Below are 24586 nucleotides of genomic sequence, written 5' to 3' on the forward strand. Positions count from 1 at the left end.
CTGCTGGGAGATATCATGATATTTAAGGCAATAGTTCCATCCACAGGTAGTGGAGAACAGCCCACGTCCAGATAGAAAATAATTAAAAGAGTTATTGAAATGAGCCAGTTATAGCAACTGAAGAAAACACCCTCCAATACCAGCTGGATAGAAGGTAATCCCCGGGGTTGAGTCTTAGATAGAAATGAGGGAGAAATTGAGAGGACACAAAACAACAAGGGACACTCAGAAACAATGAAGACACTGTCACACCCTACAAGCATCGGCTGGACATACTCACACCTAAGAAGGCTCCACAGAGGGGGAGATCGGGGTGACACCTTAGTTTTTTTTTTCTCGATTTTTTATTAACCACTTTAGGACCATAGGCTTACACGCCCTAGTGACCAGGCTATTTTTTACAATTCAGGGCACTGCAGCTTTCAGGGCTCGCTGCAAGGCCATACACCTCAGCACACAAGTGATTCCCCTCCCTTTTCTGCCCACACACAGAGCTTTCTGTTGTTGGGCTCTGATCGCTCCTGCGATGTTTATTTATTTTTTTTATTTGTGTAAAAAAAATTTTTCAATAAAATTTCTCTATTTTTTTTAATTATTTTTCTTCCCCTGCCAGCCAATGACAGCGATCGGCTCTCATAGGCATCAGCGTATGAGAGCTGTTTGCTCCTGAGCCTTTCTAGGGATCAGCCATGTCACTCGGCTGTCCCCTAGAGAGGATAAATTATTCCCCCCCCCCACCCGGCCAGCCAATGTTTTCAACTAGGTTTTGCTTTATGATTAAAGCCTCCTTGACATCAGGGCCATTTCTGTGCACTTTTCACAGCGCATTGCCCTGTGTGCTCTGCAAGGTATTGATATTCCCATGTAAATAAATGTGCCTCGTTCACATCTATGCGCTGCGCTGAGCTGCGTTACAAAAACGTAGTGTTGCGTGCATTTCTGTGTGTTGAGCTGTAAAGCGCACATCAATGCAAGGGAATGAGTGAGCTTTTATATAGTACATAGAAGCGCATGCGTTTTTTACCCCAAAATGAAAAAAAATAAAATTTTCATATGAAAACAAACAAAACTTTATTGACAACTGCTACAATAAGCAAAATATGCTTAAAAAAAGCGCATCACAATGCACTGAAACACACTATGAAGCGGCACAAACAAATGCGTTTTTTATCACGCGCTTTTACATGTTTCTCAACACACCCAATGTGAACAAGGCCTAAGAGTCTGCAGTAAAGTAAAATGTATGCTATTCTTGTGGTTGGAGACAGGTTAGATCACTAAAGCGTGCATTACATTACAGTAGAAGTAAGATGTATGTTGTCTTGTGGCTGTAGACAGGTTAGATCACTAAAGCGTGCATTACATTACAGTAGAAGTAAGATGTATGCTATCTTGTGGCTGTAGACAGGTTAGATCACTAAAGCGTGCATTACATTACAGTAGAAGTAAGATGTATGCTATCTTGTGGTTGTAGACAGGTTAGATCACTAAAGCGTGCATTACATTACAGTAGAAGTAAGATGTATGCTATCTTGTGGCTGTAGACAGGTTAGATCACTAAAGCGTGCATTACATTACAGTAGCAGTAAGATATATGCTATCTTGTGGTTGTAGACAGGTTAGATCACTAAAGCGTGCATTACATTACAGTAGAAGTAAGATGTATGCTATCTTGTGGTTGTAGACAGGTTAGATCACTAAAGCGTGCATTACATTACAGTAGAAGTAAGATGTATGCTATCTTGTGGCTGTAGACAGGTTAGATCACTAAAGCATGCATTACATTACAGGAGAAGTAAGATGTATGCTATCTTGTGGTTGGAGACAGGTTAGATCACTAAAGCCTGCATTACATTACAGTAGAAGTAAGATGTATGCTATCTTGTGGTTGTAGACAGGTTAGATCACTAAAGCCTGCATTACATTACAGTAGAAATAAGATGTATGCTATCTTGTGTCTGTAGACAGGTTAGATCACTAAAGCGGGCATTACATTACAGTAGAAGTAAGATGTATGCTATCTTGTGGCTGTAGGCAGGTTAGATCACTAAAGCGTGCATTACATTACAGTAGAAGTAAGATGTATGCTATCTTGTGGCTGCAGACAGGTTAGATCACTAAATCGTGCATTACATTACAGTAGAAGTAAGATGTATGCTATCTTGTGGCTGTAGACAGGTTAGATCACTAAAGCGTGCATTACATTACAGTAGAAGTAAGATGTATGTTATCTTGTGGCTGTAGACAGGTTAGATCACTAAAGCGTGCATTACATTACAGTAGAAGTAAGATGTATGCTATCTTGTGGCTGCAGACAGGTTAGATCACTAAAGCGTGCATTACATTACAGTAGAAGTAAGATGTATGCTATCTTGTGGCTGCAGACAGGTTAGATCACTAAAGCGTGCATTACATTACAGGAGAAGTAAGATGTGTGCTGTCTTGTGATTGCCTTGCTTGTGATTAATGGTCTGATAAATTAACATCTTGTGGTAAATGTTGCTCTGAAGTGTGTATTGAGCTGATATTAAGAAGTATGTTGTGGATTTTGTAAGAAGCAGTAATTTGATTTGCTAGTGTTCTAATAACTTTAATAAAAATAATTAATTGATTTATCTATACATACATTATTGTCCTGAAGTTTTCACTCCTTGTACTAATTGATTGAGAAATCTGGATCTCGAGTTCAGAGTTGGGCATATGATCTATAAGACTCCTCCTGTTTAAATGAGTCTTAAAGGGTTTTTATTAGCTATGGTTACAGTTCTTGTGACTTTATCAAAATCTGTATAAATAGCCCGACATGAGGTATTACTTGATGCCCTAAAGGGGGTTGCTATAGGCCTGAACCATTTTGGGAAAAGATTGAATTGCACGATTTCTGTCAGAAATTGGGATTTCGATTTGATACATGATTTTTTAATACACAATGATGGATCAGAACGCTCTGCCCGTCCATGACACAAAACCCCAATGTGTGTGATCCCAGCCTTAGCCCGGGTGTAGAACTTAGTAAAAGGCTCCCCTATTTCCTATAAAGATTTCACTTGAACCCGTTTCCTTACCCTCTGCCATGTGTGATCTGTCAGATATTTTTGGCTATTTATCTGCAAAAGCGCAAAATATACTGGAAACACACTGTACACACACACTGTACACACACACTGTACACACACACACACTGTACACACACACACACTGTACACACACACACACTGTACACACACACACACACTGTACACACACACACACACACACACACTGTACACACACACACACACTGTACACACACACACACACACACTGTACACACACACACACACACTGTACACACACACACACACTGTACACACACACACACACACACACACACACACACACACACACACACTGTACACTCACACACACACACTGTACACACACACACACACACACACTGTACACACACACACACACACTGTACACACACACACACTGTACACACACACACACACACTGAACACACACACACACACTGTATACACACACACACACACTGTACACACACACACACACACACCCACCCACCCACACACACACACACACGTCCAATCAGCCGGCCCACCCACCCGACGTCCTGTCCCAACGGCTGTCAGTGCTTGTCATGTGCAGTAGCACAAAGCACTGACACAGAGACAGACGCAGGGACACTTGCAAATTATTACATAGGATATACAGTGCTGTCCATAATTATTCATACCCCTGACAAATTTTGACTTAAACTTATTATTCAACCAACAAGTTATTTTTTGACAGGAAATAACATAGGTGTCTCCCAAAAGAGGCATTATTGTGGGAATAGGGGCTAGGGGTAGGACGAGCCTTTCTTCCTGTGTCTGTGCCCCATTCACCGGCCTGGCTGTCTCCCTGAGAGGGAGGGGGCGGGGTCCCCGGGGATAGGGGCGGGACGAGCCATTCTTCCTGTGTCTGTGCCCCATTCACCGGCCTGGCTGTCTCTCTGAGAGGGAGGGGGCGGGGTCCCTAGGGATAGGGGCGGGACGAGCCATTCTTCCTGTGTCTGTGCCCCATTCACCAGCCTGGCTCTCTCCCTGAGAGGGAAGAGGCGGGGTCGCTGGGGATAGGGGCGGGACGAGCCATCCTTGTGTCTGTACCCCATTCACCAGCCTGGCTGTCTCCCTGAGAGGGAGGGGCAGGGTCCGACTCATTAACCCCTCACTGGCCTCCTCTCCAGCAGGGAATTCATTTGTTACATACACAACCTAGGAAGAGAGAGCCGGGAGCAGAGCAGGTACCAGCGGCAGCGAAAACCACCACAAAACTGCAGCTTTGATGATCTGAAGATCATCTTACCCCTGATCACGATTTTCAGCCTTAGATTGCAACACCCACAAATACAATATTGCCAAAAGATCCCGCCCTAAGTTTATATGCAACACCCTATTTTTCTAAAATTAGCCTCTATATGTCACCCATTTTTTATTTTTACCTGGTTTCTACTTCCTGTAATATAAGCGTCACTTCCTGTAATATAAGCGGCACTTCCTGGTCCCTTTGGCTTTCTGTCAAAACGTCTGTTAAACGCTGAGTAAACTCTCAACAAAATGCCCAATATATGGTAGCAGAGCGTTCAACCAGCCAATGCCACAACCTGGAAAATGCCTGACGTACGCTAGGGACCAACGATTAAAAAAGCCTGCAACTGCTGGAGGAACTGAAGGAGCTTGATATAGACAGTCAAAGAGCAGCACCAATCCAATGCACTGAACAGCATGAAAGAGTCCTCGGACTCAGTTTAACATGCCATGTCATGTGCGATTTGCAAGAAGTGTAACAGACATTGGAAATCAACACTTATGGCAAAACCATTTCCCACACTCAACACAAGTGTCTCACAAGCAGCGATTTCTGCTCAAAACCGTTCCCACACTCAGCACATGAATAGGGCTTCTCACCAGTGTGAGTTCTCATGACTGACAAGTTGTGATTTCTGTACAAAACATTTCCCACACTCAGTACATGAATAGGGCTTCTCACCAGTGTGGGATCTCTCATGTGTGACAAGGTGTGATTTACGCCCAAAACATTTCCCACACTCAGCACATGAATAAGGCTTCTCACCAGTGTGAGCTCTCTCATGACTGACAAGGTCTGATTTCTGTCCAAAACATTTCCCACATTCAGCACATGAATAGGGCTTCTCACCAGTGTGAGTTCTCTCGTGTCTGATAAGCATTGATTTCTGTACAAAACATTTCCAACACTCAGCACATGAATAGGGCTTCAAACCAGTGTGAGATCTCTCATGTCTGACAAGGATTGATTTCTGTACAAAACATTTCCCACATTCAGCACATGAATATGGCTTCTCACCAGTGTGAGATCTCTCATGACTGACAAGGTCTGACTTCTGCCCAAAACATTTCCCACACTCAACACATGAATAGGGCTTATCACCAGTGTGAGTTCTCTCATGTCTGACAAGATGTGATTTCTGTACAAAACATTTCCCACACTCAGCACATGAATAGGGCTTCACACCAGTGTGAGATCTCTCATGTCTGACAAGGATTGATTTCTGTACAAAACATTTCCCACACTCAGCACATGAATAGGGCTTCTCACAAATGTGAGATTGCTCATGTTTGACAAGGTTTGATTTCTGGCCCAAAGATTTCGCACACTCAGCACATGAATAGGGCTTCTCACCAGTGTGAGATCTCTCATGTCTAACAAGGCTTCCTTTCTCTCCAAAACATTTCCCACACTCAGCACATGAAAAGGGCTTCTCACCGGTATGAATTCTTTCATGTTTGACAAGGTCGGAGTTCTGTCCAAAACATTTCCCACACTCAGCACATGAATAGGGCTTCTCACCAGTGTGAGATCTCTCATGTGTGACAAGGTTTGATTTCTGTGCAAAACCTTTCCCACACTCAGTACATGAATAAGGTTTCTCACCAGTGTGAGATCTCTCATGTATGACAAGACGTGATTTCCATACAAAACATTTCCCACACATAGAACAGGAATAAGACCCTCCAACAGGGGGAGAGCTGTGCTGGGTATGAGGCCCCTCAGGGTTAGACAGGTGAGGGGAGTCTGGGGGAATATTTGGGGTCACCAGGATATCTGCAGGAGACTCTTGTCCAGTGACATCATCATCCGTTGTACAGTCTGTGGATACAGAGAGACGAGTCTCTGAGAGGTTCCTGATGCCGGGACTCCGCCCTGCAAATAGAGAAACATCATCACTTCCTGTTAGAGAATTCTGAGGGGAGGAGCAACTATCATTAGGGAGGGTTACTGAGCTGCTGAGAATTCCAAAATGATGCAAAGATAATGCAGATTGGAAATGGGCCAGATGCAGCATCTGCATAACTCTGCATATAATTATAATATAATTTGCACCATATCAGAGTAATGGGCATGTCACTGACCATCGCTAGTTATCAGCCTGACAGGGAACTGCAAAAGGTTGTGCTCATTACAGGCGGCCAATCACATGACAATAACTTTACATGCACATTTTCTGTATCTTGAAATTTGGACAATGAAAATACATTTCCTGAGAAATGTGATTATCTGCTTACAATTTGCATTATATTTGCATACAAGTCAGAGTTATTTGCATGTCATTGACCTCCCTACAGCTAAAGCATTGGCCATACATGGAAAGCAGTAAATTGTAGAGCTTGATGAGACAATGAAAGCAATATGTTACTCCTGTGACAACAGACCTATATGTAGTTATAGCAAGAAATCTGTGTTATGTTTGTAGAGCAATGTGGTGTCACTTACACATTCTTATTACCACTGTATCCTCGTGTCTCATATGCCCCTTGTAATGTCCTTTTATCTCTCTCTTGTCCCCAATTGTGCAAATAAAGATATTGTGACGTTACACAACACTAAATTATAGGAGCTGCGAGCTGCACTGCACCACTGCACTGTCCTAGCACTATGCAAGTTCTGATAAGCTGACTAGAGGAACCAGACACCACTGCACTGTCCTAGCACTATGCAAGGTCTGATAAGCTGAAAAGAGGAACCAGACACCACTGCACTGTCCTAGCACTATGTGAAGTCTGATAAGCTGAATAGAGGAACCTGACACCACTGCACTGTCCTAGCAATATGCAAGGTCTGATAGGCTGAATAGGGGACCTGTCACCTGACACCACTGCACTGTCCTAGCACTATGCAAGGTCTGATAAGCTGAATAGAGGAACCTGTCACCACTGCACTGTCCCAGCACTATGCAAGGTCTGATAAGCTGAATAGAGGAACCCGACACCACTGCACTGTGCTAGCTCAATGTAAGATCTGATAAGCTGAATAGAGGAACCTGTCACCACTGCACTGTGCTAGCACTATGCAAGGTCTGATAAGCTGAATACAGGAACCCGACACCACTGCACTGTCCCAGCACTATGCAAGGTCTGATAAGCTGAATAGAGGAACCTGTCACCACTGCACTGTCCCAGCACTATGCAAGGTCCGATAAGCTGAATAGAGGAACCCGTCACCACTGCACTGTCCTAGCACTATGGAAGGTCTGATAAGCTGAATAGAGGAACCCGACACCACTGCACTGTCCTAGCACTATGCAAGGTCCGATAAGCTGAATAGAGGAACCTGTCATCACTGCACTGTCCTAGCACTATGCAAGGTCTGATAAGCTGAATAGAGGAACCTGACACCACTGCACTGTCCTAGCACTATGCAAGGTCTGATAAGCTGAATAGAGGAACCCGACACCACTGTACTGTCCTAGCACTATGCAAGGTCTGATAAGCTGAATAGAGGAACCCGTCACCACTGCACTGTCCTAGCACTATGGAAGGTCTGATAAGCTGAATAGAGGAACCCGTCACCACTGCACTGTCCTAGCACTATGGAAGGTCTGATAAGCTGAATAGAGGAACCCGACACCACTGCACTGTCCTAGCACTATGCAAGGTCCGATAAGCTGAATAGAGGAACCTGTCATCACTGCACTGTCCTAGCACTATGCAAGGTCTGATAAGCTGAATAGAGGACCTGTCACCACTGCACTGTCCTAGCACTATGCAAGGTCTGATAAGCTGAATAGAGGAACCTGACACCACTGCACTGTCCTAGCACTATGCAAGGTCTGATAAGCTGAATAGAGGAACCCGACACCACTGTACTGTCCTAGCACTATGCAAGGTCTGATAAGCTGAATAGAGGAACCCGACACCACTGCACTGTCCTAGCACTATGCAAGCTCTGATAAGCTGAATAGAGGAACCCGTCACCACTGCACTGTCCTAGCACTATGCAAGCTCTGATAAGCTGAATAGAGGAACCCGTCACCACTGCACTGTCCTAGCACTATGCAAGGTCTGATAAGCTAAATAGAGGAACCCGACACCACTGCACTGTCCTAGCACTATGCAAGGTCTGATAAGCTGAATTGAGGAACCCGTCACCACTGCACTGTCCTAGCACTATGCAAGGTCTCATAAGCTGAATAGAGGAACCCGACACCACTGCACTGTCCTAGCACTATGCAATGTCTGATAAGCTGAATAGAGGAACCCGTCACCACTGCACTGTCCTAGCACTATGCAAGGTCTGACAAGCTGAATAGAGGAACCCGACACCACTGCACTGTCCTAGCACTATGCAAGGTCTGATAAGCTGAATAGAGGAACCCGTCACCACTGCACTGTCCCAGCACTATGCAAGCTCTGATAAGCTGAATAGAGGAACCCGTCACCACTGCACTGTCCTAGCACTAGGCAAGGTCTGATAAGCTGAATAGAGAAACCAGTCACCCGACACCACTGCACTGTCCCAGCACTATGCAAGGTCTGATAAGCTGAATAGAGGAACCAAACACCACTGCACTGTCCTAGCACTATGTGAGGTCTGATAAGCTGAATAGAGGAACGTGACACCACTGCACTGTCCTAGCACTATGCAAGGTCAGATAAGCTGAATAGAGGAACCCGACACCACTGCACTGTCCTAGCACTATGCAAGGTCTGATAAGCTGAATACAGGAACCCGACACCACTGCACTGTCCTAGCACTATGCAAGATCTGATAAGCTGAATAGAGGACCTGTCACCTGACACCACTACACTGTCCTAGCACTATGCAAGGTCTGATAAGCTGAATAGAGGAACCTGACACCACTGCACTGTCCTAGCACTATGTGAGGTCTGATAAGCTGAATAGAGGACCCATCACCACTGCACTGTCCTAGCACTATGCAAGATCTGATAAGCTAAATAGAGGAACCCGACACCACTGCACTGTCCTAGCACTATGTGAGGTCTGATAAGCTGAATAGAAGAGGACCCATCACCACTGCACTGTCCTAGCACTATGCAAGGTCTGATAAGCTAAATAGAGGAACCCGACACCACTGCACTGTCCCAGCACTATGCAAGGTCTGATAAGCTGAATAGAGGAACGTGACACCACTGCACTGTCCCAGCACTATGCAAGGTCTGATAAGCTGAATAGAGGAACCCAACACCACTGCACTGTCCTAGCACTATGCAAGGTCTGATAAGCTGAATAGAGGAACCCGTAACCACTGCACTGTCCTAGCACTATGCAAGGTCTGATAAGCTGAATAGAGGAACCTGACACCACTGCACTGTCCTAGCACTATGCAAGGTCTGATAAGCTGAATAGAGGAACCCGACACCACTGTACTGTCCTAGCACTATGCAAGGTCTGATAAGCTGAATAGAGGAACCCGTCACCACTGCACTGTCCTAGCACTATGCAAGGTCTGATAAGCTGAATAGAGGAACCCGACACCACTGCACTGTCCTAGCACTATGCAAGCTCTGATAAGCTGAATAGAGGAACCCGTCACCACTGCACTGTCCTAGCACTATGCAAGCTCTGATAAGCTGAATAGAGGAACCCGTCACCACTGCACTGTCCTAGCACTATGCAAGGTCTGATAAGCTAAATAGAGGAACCCGACACCACTGCACTGTCCTAGCACTATGCAAGGTCTGATAAGCTGAATAGAGGAACCCGTCACCACTGCACTGTCCTAGCACTATGCAAGGTCTCATAAGCTGAATAGAGGAACCCGACACCACTGCACTGTCCTAGCACTATGCAATGTCTGATAAGCTGAATAGAGGAACCCGTCACCACTGCACTGTTCTAGCACTATGCAAGGTCTGACAAGCTGAATAGAGGAACCCGACACCACTGCACTGTCCTAGCACTATGCAAGGTCTGATAAGCTGAATAGAGGAACCCGTCACCACTGCACTGTCCTAGCACTATGCAAGCTCTGATAAGCTGAATAGAGGAACCCGTCACCACTGCACTGTCCTAGCACTAGGCAAGGTCTGATGAGCTGAATAGAGGAACCCGTCACCACTGCACTGTCCTAGCACTATGCAAGGTCTGATAAGCTGAATAGAGGAACCCGTCACCACTGCACTGTCTCAGCACTATGCAAGGTCTGATAAGCTGAATAGAGGAACCCGTCACCACTGCACTGTCCTAGCACTATGCAAGGTCTGATAAGCTGAATAGAGGAACCCGACACCACTGCACTGTCCTAGCACTATGCAAGGTCTGATAAGCTGAATAGAGGAACCTGTCACCACTGCACTGTCCCAGCACTATGCAAGGTCTGATAAGCTGAATAGAGAAACCAGTCACCCGACACCACTGCACTGTCCCAGCACTATGCAAGGTCTGATAAGCTGAATAGAGGAACCAAACACCACTGCACTGTCCTAGCACTATGTGAGGTCTGATAAGCTGAATAGAGGAACGTGACACCACTGCACTGTCCTAGCACTATGCAAGGTCTGATAAGCTGAACAGAGGAACCCGACACCACTGCACTGTCCCAGCACTATGCAAGGTCTGATAAGCTGAATAGAGGAACCTGTCACCACTGCACTGTCCCAGCACTATGCAAGGTCTGATAAGCTGAATAGAGGACCTGTCACCTGACACCACTGCACTGTCCTAGCACTATGCAAGGTCTGATAAGCTGAATAGAGGAACCTGTCACCACTGCACTGTCCCAGCACTATGCAAGGTCTGATAAGCTGAATAGAGGAACCCGACACCACTGCACTGTGCTAGCTCAATGTAAGATCTGATAAGCTGAATAGAGGAACCTGTCACCACTGCACTGTGCTAGCACTATGCAAGGTCTGATAAGCTGAATACAGGAACCCGACACCACTGCACTGTCCCAGCACTATGCAAGGTCTGATAAGCTGAATAGAGGAACCCGTCACCACTGCACTGTCCTAGCACTATGGAAGGTCTGATAAGCTGAATAGAGGAACCCATCACCACTGCACTGTCCCAGCACTATGCAAGGTCTGATAAGCTGAATAGAGGAACCAGTCACCACTGCACTGTCCTAGCACTATGGAAGGTCTGATAAGCTGAATAGAGGAACCCGACACCACTGCACTGTCCCAGCACTATGCAAGGTCTGATAAGCTGAATTGAGGAACCAGTCACCACTGCACTGTCCTAGCACTATGCAAGGTCTGATAAGCTGAATAGAGGAACCTGACACCACTGCACTGTCCTAGCACTATGTGAGGTCTGATAAGCTGAATAGAGGACCCATCACCACTGCACTGTCCTAGCACTATGCAAGATCTGATAAGCTAAATAGAGGAACCCGACACCACTGCACTGTCCTAGCACTATGTGAGGTCTGATAAGCTGAATAGAGGACCCATCACCACTGCACTGTCCTAGCACTATGCAAGGTCTGATAAGCTAAATAGAGGAACCCGACACCACTGCACTGTCCCAGCACTATGCAAGGTCTGATAAGCTGAATAGAGGAACGTGACACCACTGCACTGTCCCAGCACTATGCAAGGTCTGATAAGCTGAATAGAGGAACCCGACACCACTGCACTGTCCTAGCACTATGCAAGGTCTGATAAGCTGAATAGAGGAACCCGTCACCACTGCACTGTCCTAGCACTATGCAAGGTCTGATAAGCTGAATAGAGGAACCTGACACCACTGCACTGTCCTAGCACTATGCAAGGTCTGATAAGCTGAATAGAGGAACCCGACACCACTGTACTGTCCTAGCACTATGCAAGGTCTGATAAGCTGAATAGAGGAACCCGACACCACTGCACTGTCCTAGCACTATGCAAGCTCTGATAAGCTGAATAGAGGAACCCGTCACCACTGCACTGTCCTAGCACTATGCAAGCTCTGATAAGCTGAATAGAGGAACCCGTCACCACTGCACTGTCCTAGCACTATGCAAGGTCTGATAAGCTGAATAGAGGAACCCGACACCACTGCACTGTCCTAGCACTATGCAAGGTCTGATAAGCTGAATAGAGGAACCCGTCACCACTGCACTGTCCTAGCACTATGCAAGGTCTCATAAGCTGAATAGAGGAACCCGACACCACTGCACTGTCCTAGCACTATGCAAGGTCTGATAAGCTGAATAGAGGAACCCGACACCACTGCACTGTCCTAGAGCTGAATAGAGGAACCCGTCACCACTGCACTGTCCTAGCACTAGGCAAGGTCTGATGAGCTGAATAGAGGAACCCGTCACCACTGCACTGTCCTAGCACTATGCAAGGTCTGATAAGCTGAATAGAGGAACCCGTCACCACTGCACTGTCTCAGCACTATGCAAGGTCTGATAAGCTGAATAGAGGAACCCGTCACCACTGCACTGTCCTAGCACTATGCAAGGTCTGATAAGCTGAATAGAGGAACCTGTCACCACTGCACTGTCCTAGCACTATGCAAGGTCTGATAAGCTGAATAGAGGAACCTGACACCACTGCACTGTCCCAGCACTATGCAAGGTCTGATAAGCTGAATAGAGAAACCAGTCACCCGACACCACTGCACTGTCCCAGCACTATGCAAGGTCTGATAAGCTGAATAGAGGAACCAAACACCACTGCACTGTCCTAGCACTATGTGAGGTCTGATAAGCTGAATAGAGGAACGTGACACCACTGCACTGTCCTAGCACTATGCAAGGTCTGATAAGCTGAATAGAGGAACCCGACACCACTGCACTGTCCCAGCACTATGCAAGGTCTGATAAGCTGAATAGAGGAACCTGTCACCACTGCACTGTCCCAGCACTATGCAAGGTCTGATAAGCTGAATAGAGGAACCCGACACCACTGCACTGTCCTAGCACTATGTGAGGTCTGATAAGCTGAATAGAGGAACCAGACACCACTGCACTGTCCTAGCACTATGTGAGGTCTGAGAAGCTGAATAGAGGAACCAGACACCACTGCACTGTCCTAGCACTATGCAAGCTCTGATAAGCTGAATAGAGGAACCCAACACCACTGCACTGTCCCAGCACTATGCAAGGTCTGATAAGCTGAATAGAGGAACCTGTCACCACTGCACTGTCCTAGCACTATGGAAGGTCTGATAAGCTGAATAGAGGAACCCGACACCACTGCACTGTCCTAGCACTATGCAAGGTCTGATAAGCTGAATAGAGGAACCCGACACCACTGCACTGTCCTAGCAATATGCAAGGTCTGATAAGCTGACTAGAGAAACCAGACACCACTGCACTGTCCTAGCACTATGCAAGGTCTGATAAGCTGAATAGAGGAACCAGACACCACTGCACTGTCCTAGCACTATGTGAGGTCTGATAAGCTGAATTCTCTTTTACTACCACTATCTGCCATTACTAAGTCCATTTTAACTCCTATAGGGCTTCAGAAAAAACGTAAAACTTTGATAATGCTCCTTTAAGAAGGCAGATTTCTGTTTTGCATGGCATTTTAGTAAGAGGGCTTGTTGGTCCTTTGTAGCCCCTTACACACTCCTGGGAGTTCTGGTTCACCATGAGCTTGCTGGGCATCTGTAAATGTGAGCTGGAGTAACAGAAGGACAGCGGATGTGATGTAACATGTGCTGTGACTTCCCGTCCTTGTCATGGCTGTCTATGCCACATGTGATTTCTGTCACCGTGATGGACACAGCATACATCTCCAAACTACTAATGGTTAAACATCGCGAATGAACGTTCACGGACTATTCACAGATTTAACTCCAAACATATGTATTTCACACAAAGCCTTTTTTCTAATGTGTAAACATGAAAAATTGCATTTTCTAGATTTTTTAAATTAAGTTCTTTAGAATGGCCGCTGTGTTTACCTAGATAAAAATTGTTATTCGCAGCCACTGTAGCAGAGGATTTAAATATTTGCCTTATACTTGCCTCATTTTTTAAGTACACTGCAATCACAAAATATGCTGCTTGTGCAGTGTGGGCCTAACACTGGACTACAAGCTCCACAGTGTCAGGTGACTCCAGTCTGACTGTAAAATGGCTGCCAGGTTAGTTTCTTTTACAGGCGTGTATGGCCCATATGGTAAAAATGCTTAATTGGCTGTCCTGACTTGAAGCAGGACAAAAGGGTGCAGGAGCCCTTTTGAAAAAAAAACAGCACTACAATTCTATCAGGCATAAAAATTTTACATTCTTGCCACTAATCAGGCTTCTCGAGGAAACAATATTTACCTTATTTTCCGCTTATCGGGGCTCTGTGGCTAAGGGGAGGGAGGTTACGGTTTAGGGGTAGTTTAGAGTTAGGCACCACCAGGGGAGAGATCTGTGTGAGAGTAGGGCTCAGTTTAGCCATAGTAAATATTACAGTACAGTAAATACTACCGATATTTTACTATAAAAATCCAGTAGTAGAATATTGCTAATTTTAGCGATATTCTACCAGCAGCGATCCCCTGCGCTCTTTTTTCCAGGCGTCTTTTTTCATGTATGCATTCTCTCCCACCAGACTTGAGGTTGAAGGGTCAAAATATGGCACCATGTTAAAGAATGGGGCGAACGGGAACTTAGCTTAAGGTTTGCGGTAAATACCAACACCAAATGTTTGCTGTGAACTGTCCACTGGTGTGAACTGCAGGCCATCACTAGTCAGAATATGCTTAGCACGGGATCCGTTAACATGTTCATTTGCCGGTTGCAGGATTAGTGAAAACCAAGCCTGATACACCCAGGAGATGGAAGGAGTCAGGCAGTGGGTGCAGGGCACTAAAGCAAGCCTGACATACTGAGGTGATGGGAGGAGTCAGGCAGTGGGTGCAGGGCTCTAAAGCAAGCCTAACATACCTAGGTGATGGGAGGAGTCAGGCAGTGGGTGCAGGGTAGTAAAGCAAGCCTGACATACTGAGGTGATGGGAGGAGTCAGGCAGTGAGGGCAGGGCACTAAAGCAAGCCTGACATGCTAAGGTGATGGGAGGAGTCAGGCAGTGGGTGCAGGGCACTAAAGCAAGCCTGACATACTGAGGTGATGGGAGGAGTCAGGCAGTGGGTGCAGGGCACTAAAGCAAGCCTGACATACTGAGGTGATGGGAGGAGTCAGGCAGTGGGTGCAGGGCACTAAAGCAAGCCTGACATACTGAGGTGATGGGAGGAGTCAGGGAGTGGGTGCAGGGCACTAAAGCAAGCCTGACATACTGAGGTGATGGGAGGAGTCAGGCGGTGGGGGCAGGGCACTAAAGCAATCCTGACATACTGAAATGATGGGAGGAGTAAGGCAGTGGGTGCAGGGCACTAAAGCAAGCCTGACATACGGAGGTGATGGGAGGAGTCAGGCAGTGGGTGAAGGGCACTAAAGCCTGACATACTGAGGTGATGGGAGGAGTCAGGGAGTGGGTGCAGGGCACTAAAGCAAGCCTGACATACTGAGGTGATGGGAGAAGTCAGGCAGTGGGTGCAGGGCACTAAAGCAAGCCTGACATACTGAGGTGATGGGAGGAGTCAGGCGGTGGGGGCAGTGCACTAAAGCAATCCTGACATACTGAAATGATGGGAGGAGTACGGCAGTGGGTGCAGAGCACTAAAGCAAGCCTGACATACGGAGGTGATGGGATGAGTCAGGCAGTGGGTTCAGGGTAGTAAAGCAAGCCTGACATACTGAGGTGATGGGAGGCGTCAGGCAGTGGGGGTAGGGCACTAAAGCAAGCCTGACATACCGAGGTGATGGGAGGAGTCAGGCAGTGGTTGCAGGGTAGTAAAGCAAGCCAGAGATACTGAGGTGATGGGAGGAGTCAGGCAGTGGGTGCAGGGCACTAAAGCAAGCCTGACATACTGAGTTGATGGGAGGAGTCAGGCAGTGGGTGCATGGTAGTAAAGCAAGCCAGAGATACTGAGGTGATGGGAGGAGTCAGGCAGTGGGTGTAGGGCACTAAAGCAAGCCTGACATACTGAGGTGATGGGAGGAGTCAGATAGTGAGTGCAGGGCACTAAAGCAAGCCTGACATACTAAGGTGATGGAAGGAGTCAGGCAGTGATTGCAGGGTAGTAAAGCAAGCCAGAAATACTGAGGTGATGGGAGGAGTCAGGCAGTGGTTGCAGGGCACTAAAGCTAGCCTGACATACTGAGGTGATGGGAGGAGTCAGGCAGTTGGTGCAGGGTAGTAAAGCAAGCCTGACATACTGAGGTGATGGGATGAGTCAGGCAGTGGGCGCAGGGTAGTAAAGGAAGCCTGACATACTGAGGTGATGGGAGGAGTCAGGCAGTGGGTGTAGTGTAGTAAAGCAAGCCTGACATACTAAGGTGATGGGAGGAGTCAGGCAGTGGGTGCAGTGTAGTAAAGCAAGCCTGACATACTGAGGCGATGGGAGGAGTCAGGCAGTGGGTGCAGGGCACTAAAGCAAGCCTGACATACCGAGGTGATGGGAGGAGTCAGGCAGTGGGTGCAGTGTAGTAAAGCAAGCCTGACATACTGATGCGATGGGAGGAGTCAGGCAGTGGGTGCAGGGCACTAAAGCAAGCCTGACATACCGAGGTGGTGGGAGGAGTCAGGCAGTGGGTGCTAGGGCTGCACGGTTTTGCGGTTTAAAACCGAAACCGCGATTCACATGCAGACGATCTTGAGATCGTCAGTAGCTTCGGTTTTTTGTGTTGCCGCCCCGCTCTGCTACCTCCCACCAGCGTACGCTAATCCCTGGCTTCTATGCTGCCCCGCTCTGCACTTCATCTCCCAGAGAGTGAGACAGCGTATCTGCTGACCTCACAGCCCCTGCGACGGGGGAGGGGCGCTGTGCACAACTTATGCCGCCGGGAGACTCAGGAGAGTGTGGCCGCTGAAGCAGAGCTGTTTCTGCTGTATCCACGGCTTTCTCCCTCCCTGAAAAGGATGACAGGGAACAGCTCTATGGAGAGAACAGGCAGCTCCAGCCGAGAGAGTGTCGGATGCTCTCCCCCCTCCTTCCTCCAGGAAACTTCAAAGGCTGCCCCGTGAAGTAACTTTTTTTTTTTTTTTTAGCTGTGTGATTGCACGGAGGTGGGGGTGGGGAGATGAGTGTACAGTGTTTGCCTGTGTGTGTGTGTGCATGTGTGTGTGTGTGTGTGTGTGTGCGTGTGTGTGTGTGTGTGTGTGTGTGTGTGTGTGTGTGTGTGTGTGTGTGTGTGTGTGTGTGTGTGTGTGTGTGTGTGTGTGTGTGTGTGTGTGTGTGTGTGTGTGTGTGTGTGTGTGTGTGTGTGTGTGTGTGTGTGTGTGTGTGTGTGTGTGTCAGAGCGTGTGTTAGGGCTGCACGGTTTTGCGGTTTAAAACCGAAACCGCTGCCCGGCTCAAGCACTCCGCAATACGCCGCACATTAACTGCCCCCAGCCCAGCTTCCTCACAGACGGCCCCACCTGCATATATGTGCAATTTAGTGCTAAAGCTTGCTTTGGAAAAAAAAAATCGTGAAAAAAATCGAAATCACAATTTCTGAGTGAAAAATCGCAATTTCAATTTTCCCCTAAAATCGTGCAGCCCTAGTGGGTGCAGGGCACTAAAGCAAGCCTGACATACTGAGGTGATGGGAGGAGTCAGGCAGTGGGTGCAGGGCACTAAAGCAAGCCTGACATACTGAGGTGATGGGAGGAGTCAGGCAGTGGGTGCTGGGCACTAATGCAAGCCTGACATACTGAGGTGATGGGACAAATTAGGCAGTGGGTGCAGGGCACTAAAGCAAGCCTGACATACCGAGGTGATGGGAGGAGTCAGGCAGTGGGTGCAGGGCACTAAAGCAAGCCTGACATAATGAGGTGATGGGAGGAGTCAGGCAGTGGGTGCTGGGCACTAATGCAAGCCTGACATACTGAGGTGATGGGACAAATTAGGCAGTGGGTGCAGGGCACTAAAGCAAGCCTGACATACCGAAGTGATGGGAGGAGTCAGGCAGTGGGTGCAGGGCACTAAAGCAAGCCTGACATACATACTGAGGTGATGGGAGGAGTCAGGCAGTGGGTGCAGGGCATTAAAGCAAGCCTGACATACTGAGGTAATGGGAGGAGTAGGGCAGTGGGTGCAGGGCACTAAAGCAAGCCTGACATACCGAGGTGATGGGAGGAGTCAGGCAGTGGGTGCAGGGCACTAAAGCAAGCCTGACATACTGAGGTGATGGGAGGAATCAGGCAGTGGGTGCAGGGTAGTAAAGCAAGCCTGACATACTGAGGTGATGGGAGGAGTTAGGCAGTGGGTGCAGGGCACCAAAGTAAGCCTGTCAGCCATTTCCCACTGGTGGCCCCTTCTTCTGAGGCTGCGTTGCTTTACTTACATACTTGTGGGTGTGTAAACCCAGCGCTGCATACTCACATACAGATGATGTCACCATACTCCGCCTCTGGGTGTAAGGCTGTGCACCTCAGCTGTGTCAGACACAGGAAGAGCTGAGACGCAGGCAATTGCCTATAGATCTAAGCAACTAGAGATCACACTAAGGTGGCTGAACAATGGCATAAGGGCATCAGCGCTGGAACTAAATTAGCAGAAATGTAACACTATTAGGTTATTCAGTGCTGCTGACACTAGCAAGCGGCCCCTGCTAAAGTGTCAGAGGTAAGGAGGGCAGCCCAGTGTGAGGGAATAAGTAGACCTTTCCCTTCCCCAGGGTGTCTGTACTGCTATTGTTAGTAAGCTGTCACCCAATACGGTCATGAATGATAGTCATAGATGGCAAAAATCTAACATGAGCACATAGCATAACCCCTAATATGGACGTTCTGTGAGCAGTGACATAACAGCAATACAGATACATATGTATTCTTCACTTACTGCTGATTACTCACCTGCTCTGCCCTCTGTAACATTGTCCTCCTCTTTACATGTCCTCATCATGTCACCCGCCTCCATAGACTGCTGATCACTCCTCACATACATATCTTCTTCCTCTTTAATTGTCCTCATCATGTCACCCTCCTCCATAGACTGCTGATCACTCCTCACATACGTCTCTTCTTCTTCCTCTTTACTTGTCCTCATCATGTCCCCCTCCTCCACAGACTGCTGATCACTCCTTACATACGTCTCTTCTTCTTCCTCTTTACTTGTCCTCATCATGTCACCCTCCTCCACAGACTGCTGATCACTCCTCAGATACATCTCTTCTTCTTCCTCTTTAACCACAGCACTTACATGTATTAGTTCTCCACTCTAAGTGCACAAAATGAGATAATTAAAAAAAAAAGTTAAGACAGACAACAGAATATGCAGAAGGTATAAATGTCACCTAGTTTGGAGACTCGGATGACCCTCACTACCACCTACCTGATAATGATGGGGGATGTGGGGATCTTCCTGTAGACTATTATATGAATAAAGAGGACCTGTAGATCTCTCTGGGGGGTTTCTGTTACAGGATACATCTGTAGGAAACACACACACTGATTGAATACATTGTCTCTGTGTATTTATCAGATGATGGGGGGGGGGGGGGGATCTGGTAGGACCCTCCATACGGCTCTCTCCTTTACAAGAATATAAAGTCTCCTATTACCCGGTGATGTGAGGGACGGCTGCTTCTCCATCATAGCGTCCTTGTAGAGGTCCTTGTGTCCTTCTATATACTGCCACTCCTGTATGGAGAAATAGACGGTGACATCCTGACATTTTATGGGATCCTGACACACACAATGATACAGTCACCACCCAGAAGACCTGATGGAATGGAGGGAGGACCTCTTTGAAATGTTGTCTGGTAATAAAAAGCTACTTCCTTTACCTATTACCCTGTGCTGTCCTTAGCGTAAGCTGCATTGAGGAAACCTCCACCACTACAGCCTGAGAGCCTGGTCCCCGGCTACTAAGTGGAACAAACGTGACTTCAGGCTGTTAACCAAGCACAGCCACTTCAGGAGGTGAGACCTGTCCTGAATAGGGCCCTACACCATATCTACACAGTAGCTGAAAGCACTTTTTTCTTTTCTTGTTTTTTGTGTGCAGTCAACACCCAGCCACACCCCTTGCTGTTACTGGATAATGTCCCATAATTCTCAGTACCACTCACCTCTCCTGTCAGCAGCTCCATCATGTTCCTGATAACTTCCAGAATCTTCTGCTTGTTGTGTCCCGCAGGTATCAGGGATTGAGGTGGCGGCACCGTGATAGTCACATGATCACCAGACATCACTGTAGGAAAAGTCTGCGTAGAAAGAACAACAATAATCTCACATGACCTCCCAGAATCCTCCTCACCTCTCCAGTTGCGTTATATTAATAGAGATAAGAGTGATGTCATGTGACCTCCCAGAATCCTCCTCACCTCTCCAGTCAGCAGACAGATGATCTCCAAGGTGAGGTTGAATATCCTCTCGGTCATGTGACTCTGGTCCTCGTCCATCCTCGGTGATGTGGTCATGTGATCTGTACAGGATACTGCTGCCTTTTGATAGATAATAAAGGGAGCATAATCTAGGGTATATGGTTATCAGTGGTGAAACTGCCAATACAGGACCCCCCCTCCCCCCAGCACTCCCCATTGCTGTCACTTGTGGGTGGTAGGGCCTGCATTCAAATCACCTCATGGATTTTTTTTTTAATTTACGGCCAGTGGGAACCACCAGAGCTGCAGTGAGGGACTCAGGCGGCTGCGAGGGGCTGGAAGATGCCCCAGGTGAGTAAAAAATAGATTTTAGCGTTGGCCTCAGAAGTCCTTTAAGGGGGGACCCAAAGAAAATGATCTTGGGAAAAACACCAGCTGGGGTTAGTGGTTGGGACGTACAGTACAGACCAAAAGTTTGGACACACCTTCTCATTCAAAGAGTTTTCTTTATTTTCATGACTATGAACATTGTAGATTCACACTGAAGGCATCCAAACTATGAATGAAAAACAAAAAGATGAAGAGAATGTCTGGCACTATAGTTTAATGTGCAGCAACAGTGACACAAAAATAGCAAATGCCAGTGAGCATAGCGTGGTAATGACAATCTTGACAAGCATCACAAGCAAGTGTCATACCAGAGTGTCTTGAATGGTGCCTGGGTATGGATAGGAGGCAGCAGGTGTGGGTGCCGGTAGGTGCACGGCCTGACGACCGTTTCGTATGGCAAACGCCAAACTTCTTCTGAGGCAGAGTGTTCTCTTCATCTTTTTGTTTTGCATGGACTTTATCCCTCAGTCTTGAGCACATAGTTTACTGGGTATTTTTCTGCCAGTTATAACCAGCTTTGCCCGAGTGCCCGCCAGCTCTTCAATACACAAACTATGAATGAACACATGTGGAAGTATAGTACATAACCAAAAAGTGTGAAACAACTGAAAATATGTCATACTCTAGGTTCTTCAAAGTAGCCACCTTTTGCTTTGATTACTGCTTTGCACACTCTTGGCATTCTCTTGATGAGCTTCCAGAGGTAGTCACCTGAAATGGTTTTCACTTCACAGGTGTTCCCTGTCAGGTTTAATAAGTGGGATTTCTTGCCTTATAAATGGGGTTGGGACCATCAGTTGCGTTGTGGAGAAGTCAGGTGGATACACAGCTGATAGTCCTACTGAATAGACTGTTAGAATTTCTATTATGGCTAGAAAAAAGCAGCTAAGTAAAGAAAAACGAGTGGCCATCATTACTTTAAGAAATGAAGGTCAGTCAGTCTGAAAAATTGGGAAAACTTTGAAAGTGTCCCCAAGTGCAGTCTCAAAAACCATCAAATGCTACAAAGAAACTGGCTCACATGCGGACCGCCCCAGGAAAGAAAGACCAAGAGTCACCTCTGCAGTGGAGGATAAGTTCATCTGAGTCACCAGCCTCAGAAATCGCAGGTTAACAGCAGCTCAGATTAGAGACCAGGTCAATGCCACACAGAGTTCTAGCAGCAGACAAATCTCTAGAACAACTGTTAAGAGGAGACTGTGTGAATCAGGCCTTCATGATAGAATATCTGCTAGGAAACCACTGCTAAGGACAGGCAACAAGCAGAAGAGACTTGTTTGGGCTAAAAAACACAAGGAATGGACATTAGACCAGTGGAAATCTGTGCTTTGGTCTGAGGAGGTCCAAATTTGAGATTTTTGGTTCCAACCACCGTGCCTTTGTGCGACACAGAAAAGGTGAATGGATGGTCTCTACATGCCTGGTTCCCACCGTGAAGCATGGAGGAGGAGGTGTGATGGTGTGGGGGTGCTTTGCTGGTGACACTGTTGGGGATTTATTCAAAATTGAAGGCATACTGAACCAGCATGGCTACCACAGAATCTTGCAGCGGCATGCTATTCCATCCGGTTTGCGTTTAGTTGGACCATCATTTATTTTTCAACAGGACAATGACCCCAAACACACCTCCAGGCTGTGTAAGGGTTATTTGACCAGGAAGGAGAGTGATGGGGTGCTGCACCAGATGACCTGGACTCCACAGTCACCAGACCTGAACCCAATCAAGATGGTTTGGGGTGAGCTGGACCACAGAGTGAAGGCAAAAGGGCCAACAAGTGCTAACCATCTCTTGGAACTCCTTCAAGACTGTTGGAAGACCATTTCACGTGACTACCTCTTGAAGCTCATCAAGAGAATGCCAAGAGTGTGCAAAGAAGTAATCAAAGCAAAAGGTGGCTACTTTGAAGAACCTAGAATGACATTTTCAGTTGTTTCACACTTTTTGGTTATGTACTATACTTCCACATGTGTTAATTCATAGTTTGGATGCCTTCAGTGTGAATCTACAATGTTCATAGTCATGAAAATAAAGAAAACTCTTTGAATGAGAAGGTGTGTCCAAACTTTTGGTTTATACAATACGTGGACTCTAGTTGGGTGGCGTTGAGACTTCGGGGTCCAAAGTGAGATGAGGGGAGTTTTCTCATCTCTTCTTCTCTCTTGAGCTCATGGTAGCCAGTAGTCTGTTGTATAGTTAGAACCCATAAGAGTGTTGGTGCCCTCGGTTATGCAGAGGGTGTCCCCCAATTGAGGCTTTGCATTTTGTACCTGACTGAAATAATCATTGTGGCCTGGTGCACACCAGAGAAGTTTTTCTGAGTGTTTTGAGTTTTTAAATCTGCTGCTAATGTTATCCTATGTGTCTGTGCACACTGGAGCAATGAGGTTTTGTAAAAAAAAAAACATAGCATTACATTGGGAAGAGCTTTTAGAGGTTTCAAAAGCTCTTCCCAATGTAATGCTATGGGTTTTTTTTACAAAACCTCATTGTTCCAGTGTGCACAGACACATAGGATACCATTAGCAGCAGATTTAAGAACTCAAAAACGCTCAGAAAAACTCCTCTGGTGTGCACCAGGCCTGTCTGGTCTTTTCTCGCTGTATCAATTTCATGAGAATTGTATTGAAATATTTCGAAAAATATGTTTTTGTATGTGGAAAAAAAAACACACACCTCTCCTGCTTTGTCCTTTGTCCTGAGTGGCCAGCAGCATGGACTCAGCTGCTGCACACACTGTACATTACATCTGTCTCGACCTAATGCTGCAAGGCGAGGGTGCTAATCACTACAACACCACTGTGCTGCCATCATGATAGTGACAGGTGTACTATGACAGGTGTACAAGATATGTCCACCCCGACCTCTGCTCTGTCCAATATATACACACAAGTATGTCCACCCCGAGCTCTGCTCTACCCAATATATAACAAGTATGTCCACCCCGACCTCTGCTCTGCCCAATATATAACAAGTATGACCACCCCGACCTCTGCTCTGCCCAATATATAACCAGTATGTCCACCCCGACCTCTGCCCTGCCCAATATATAACAAGTATGTCCACCCCGACCTCTGCTCTGCCCAATATATAACAAGTATGTCCACCCCGACCTCTGCTCTGCCCAATATATAACAAGTATGTCCACCCCGACCTCTGCTCTGCCCAATATATAACAAGTATGTCCACCCAGACCTCTGCTCTGCCCAATATATAACAAGTATGTCCACCCCGACCTCTGCTCTGCCCAATATATAACAAGTATGTCCACCCCGACCTCTGCTCTGCACAATATATAACAAGTATGTCCACCCCGAGCTCTGCTCTACCCAATATATAACAAGTATGTCCACCCCGACCTCTGCTCTGCCCAATATATAACAAGTATGTCCACCCCGACCTCTGCCCAATATATAACAAGCATGTCCACCCCGACCTCTGCTCTACCCAATATATAACAAGTATGTCCACCCCGACCTCTGCTCTGCCCAATATATAACAAGTATGTCCACCCCGACCTCTGCCCAATATATAACAAGTATGTCCACCCCGACCTCTGCTCTACCCAATATATAACAAGTATGTCCACCCCGACCTCTGCTCTGCCCAATATATAACAAGTATGC

The 24586-nt window shown here is 46.9% G+C and overlaps 1 protein-coding gene across 2 annotated transcripts in view; it reads right to left on the reverse strand.

The window, feature by feature from the left end:
- Nucleotides 1-24586, reverse strand: part of LOC137535392 (zinc finger protein 665-like) — a 976927-nt gene that overhangs the window by 950685 nt on the left and 1656 nt on the right. The window contains exons 2-7 of one of the 2 annotated variants that reach the window (XM_068257224.1): nucleotides 20573-20692; nucleotides 20318-20452; nucleotides 19808-19886; nucleotides 19579-19676; nucleotides 19101-19464; nucleotides 3625-6228 (exon numbers count right to left, since the gene is read on the reverse strand). In XM_068257224.1, the coding sequence (XP_068113325.1) occupies nucleotides 4949-6228; nucleotides 19101-19464; nucleotides 19579-19676; nucleotides 19808-19886; nucleotides 20318-20452; nucleotides 20573-20668 (2052 nt within the window). In that variant the 5' untranslated portion in view covers nucleotides 20669-20692 and the 3' untranslated portion in view covers nucleotides 3625-4948. Of the gene's footprint in view, nucleotides 1-3624; nucleotides 6229-19100; nucleotides 19465-19578; nucleotides 19677-19807; nucleotides 19887-20317; nucleotides 20453-20572; nucleotides 20693-24586 lie in introns of those variants that run through there. The other variant, XM_068257222.1, reaches the window with a different exon arrangement.

This window comes from Hyperolius riggenbachi, chromosome 10, assembly GCF_040937935.1.
Source record: "Hyperolius riggenbachi isolate aHypRig1 chromosome 10, aHypRig1.pri, whole genome shotgun sequence".
NCBI lineage: Eukaryota > Metazoa > Chordata > Amphibia > Anura > Hyperoliidae > Hyperolius > Hyperolius riggenbachi.